Genomic DNA, 2,968 nt, shown 5'->3' with positions numbered 1-2,968 from the left:
TGTATATATATATATATATATATATATATATATATATATAGATATATATAGGTGATGAACATCAGAAGAAACACATTTTCTTTCTAAGGAATACATTATGAAAAACCCACCCCACTACATGTGTATATAAAATACAAAACAATATATAGATGTCCTGTGTATTTTACAAGACCTCTAGGTATCCTTTTGTAGTTTATTTGTTAGCAAGGTGGTGATAAATCTAGATCAGGTGTTCATATAAAGACTGACTTGATTTTGTAACCAACTATTATTACTGAACATAGATTGATGATAGTATAGGAGTGGGTAATCTAATTGATGGCAGTATAAGGGGGCTATGTAACTGATGGTAGCATTAAGGTAAGGAACTGGTAGTTGCACTGGGGAACTACCTTCACTGTTTAATCGATGCTTAATCTTCACAACTGCAGCAATCTATTGAATAATAAAAAAAATATATTCATGTGTGTGTGTGTGTGTGTGTGTGCGCGCAAATGAGAGGGATGGGAATTACACTGAATTGGGTGCCCACACAGTTACATCGCCTTTCCCTTCTTATACAGTCATAACTGCCACTTTCTAACATAGTGCCCTGTTCAAGGAACCAAACCACCAGTTGTTACATCAATGTACAATATTTTCAGAGTAATATGTGACTGCAGTTAGTAGCTATAATAGATGTGCAGAGATTTGTACAATGTAACAGCTTGCACTAGTTGACGTGGTAAATACATTGTAATCTGTACAGGGCAATAACTGCAGTTGATTGAATACACAATGGTTTGCACAATATAACTGCTGGTTGCATGTGCAGGTAGGATATATGTAAGAAAAGTAAACAGAGTGTGTGTATGTGCAAGGTGAAAGCAAGTTGTATTATTTATAGAATGTGATACATATTTAGTAATACAAATAGCGGAACAAACAGTTGTAGATACATGGTAGTAACATGGGGACTGTTGTACAGGGTGACTGAAAGCTGTAAAAATATATGTGGGTAGTAATTATAACAAAGATAAATATTCATATTATATATAATCATATTTTCTAAAGAGGTAACGGATATTCAGAAATCTGCAGATAGTAAGGTTTTCAAATAAGTCTTAACTGGCCATTTACACTAAGCAATAGTCATAAAATGTAGAACTTAGTACATATTCTATGTAGAGTTGATAAGAATATTCAGTGGTAGAATCTGGTCACATTAAAACAAAATAACCTTACTGCTGATAATAGTAATGAAACAGAGTGTAATGCAACAATTAGTAAGGGGCTACATTAATAAAGCAGGGTAACTAGATGTAGAAAACAGGTGTGACAGTTGTAAATCTGCTAAAACTTAAGAAAAAGTTTAGTATAGAGGTTTGCAGGTTAACCCCACCCAAAGGGTACAACAGTGGAAATGAAATTAAAAAAAAAAAGAAGTAATACTAAAAGAAAGAACAAAGCCCTTAAAAACTTAGTAATAGTAATAATAATAGTTTCAAGTTTTGGCACAAAGCCAGCAATTTCTGGGTAGCAGGTAAGTCAATTACATCAACCCCAGTATTCAACTGGTACTTATTTTATCGACCCCGAAAGAATGAAAGTCAAAGTTGACCTCAGTGGAATTTGAACTAAGAACATAAAGACGGTTGAGATGTCGCTAAGCATTTTGTCTGCTGTGGTAATGATTCTATCAGTTCACCACCTTAGTAGTAGTAATAATATCAATAACAACACGATGACGATGACGATAATAATAATAATAATAATAATAATAATAATAATAATAGGATATGCATAAATACGAGTTGTATGAAAAAACTCAAAGAGAGTGAAAAGTTGCATGCATACAACAAAGATAACAACATAATCATCACTGTCATTAACAAATAAAATATTTACACACAAAATGAAAATAAACAAAAAAACATCTTTTAATAGAAGCAACAGCAATTATGAAAATAAAAATAGTAAAACTATGCTGAAAAACAAACAAAAAAAATAAAACACACACATACTAAATAAATAAACAAATAAGATGAAAAATGTGCAGTGCTGCAATCATATATAAATATATATATGTATATGTATATATATATATATATATGACAATCATACACACACACAGAAGAACATAAGACACATGCCATCTGAAGGGGAAGCCAAAGTTTGTTGTATTCCACAGCAGCAAGACAACAGCAGTGAGGAGCTGGTGTGATACTTACCATCTTCTGTTTGACAATGTTTTCTAGTGCTGTAGCCAAGTCTACAGCACTAGCTGCTGCTGTTGCAGCATCTGTTTGTGCCTTCAGAGAAAGTGTTGAGGCCTACAAGAGGAGGAGATTATTCACAATGCTGTTAGTATAAGCTGCTTGATGTAGATATATAGACAAGTTAGATGATAATAAGAGGCTCTGGCAGTGAAACTAAATAGGCCAGCAGCATTGCAATGTGTGTTCTAAAATAAGAGGAGGAGGATAAACCTACAAGAAACAGACCAATCGTGGCGGCAGCAGCAGCAGTTAATTAAGGATAAAGTTATATCCTAAAAGTATGCAGCAGCAGCAGCAGCAGCAGCAGATCAACAGGAACACATGGGTTAAGATTCAATAAGTGAGGAAGCTGATGTTAAAAAAATTCCTTCCTTGTGGATCATATACTGGTAATGGTGATGAACTTACTGGGAAAGAAAGTATCCCAGTTTTGACTCAAGATCTATATTTAAAATGAGTGGTAATGAGAATACATTGAAGTGTAACTAGTATAGCAAAATAAAAGATTTCAATTAGCTTTTTTACAGTAGTGAGGCGGAAAGTTCACTAGCTGAGACACAGTGCTGAAATGAGGCAGTACCATTCATTAGGAATATAAATAGATAAATAGGAACTTTGCACCGAACCAATAAAGGATGTACTAAATCCTGATTTAATTAAGAATAATTTGTAACTGAGAATACCTGAATCTCAGATATTTAGAAATCTTA

At 33.4% G+C, this 2,968-nt stretch overlaps 1 protein-coding gene across 7 annotated transcripts in view; it reads right to left on the bottom strand.

Moving 5' to 3' along the window:
• The window catches only part of LOC106875262 (kalirin), a 551,716-nt gene that overhangs the window by 133,158 nt on the left and 415,590 nt on the right, over positions 1-2,968 (bottom strand). For 6 of the 7 annotated variants that reach the window (XM_052965684.1, XM_052965687.1, XM_052965686.1 and 3 more), the window contains one exon: positions 2,211-2,312. The exons of the other annotated variant lie outside the window; for it this stretch is intronic. In XM_052965684.1, the coding sequence (XP_052821644.1) occupies positions 2,211-2,312 (102 nt within the window). The remainder of the gene's footprint in view (positions 1-2,210; positions 2,313-2,968) is intronic. 7 annotated transcript variants of the gene reach the window in all.

The sequence above is a fragment of the Octopus bimaculoides genome, chromosome 2, assembly GCF_001194135.2.
Source record: "Octopus bimaculoides isolate UCB-OBI-ISO-001 chromosome 2, ASM119413v2, whole genome shotgun sequence".
Classification (NCBI taxonomy): domain Eukaryota; kingdom Metazoa; phylum Mollusca; class Cephalopoda; order Octopoda; family Octopodidae; genus Octopus; species Octopus bimaculoides.
This window is presented reverse-complemented; position numbering and strand designations above follow the sequence as displayed.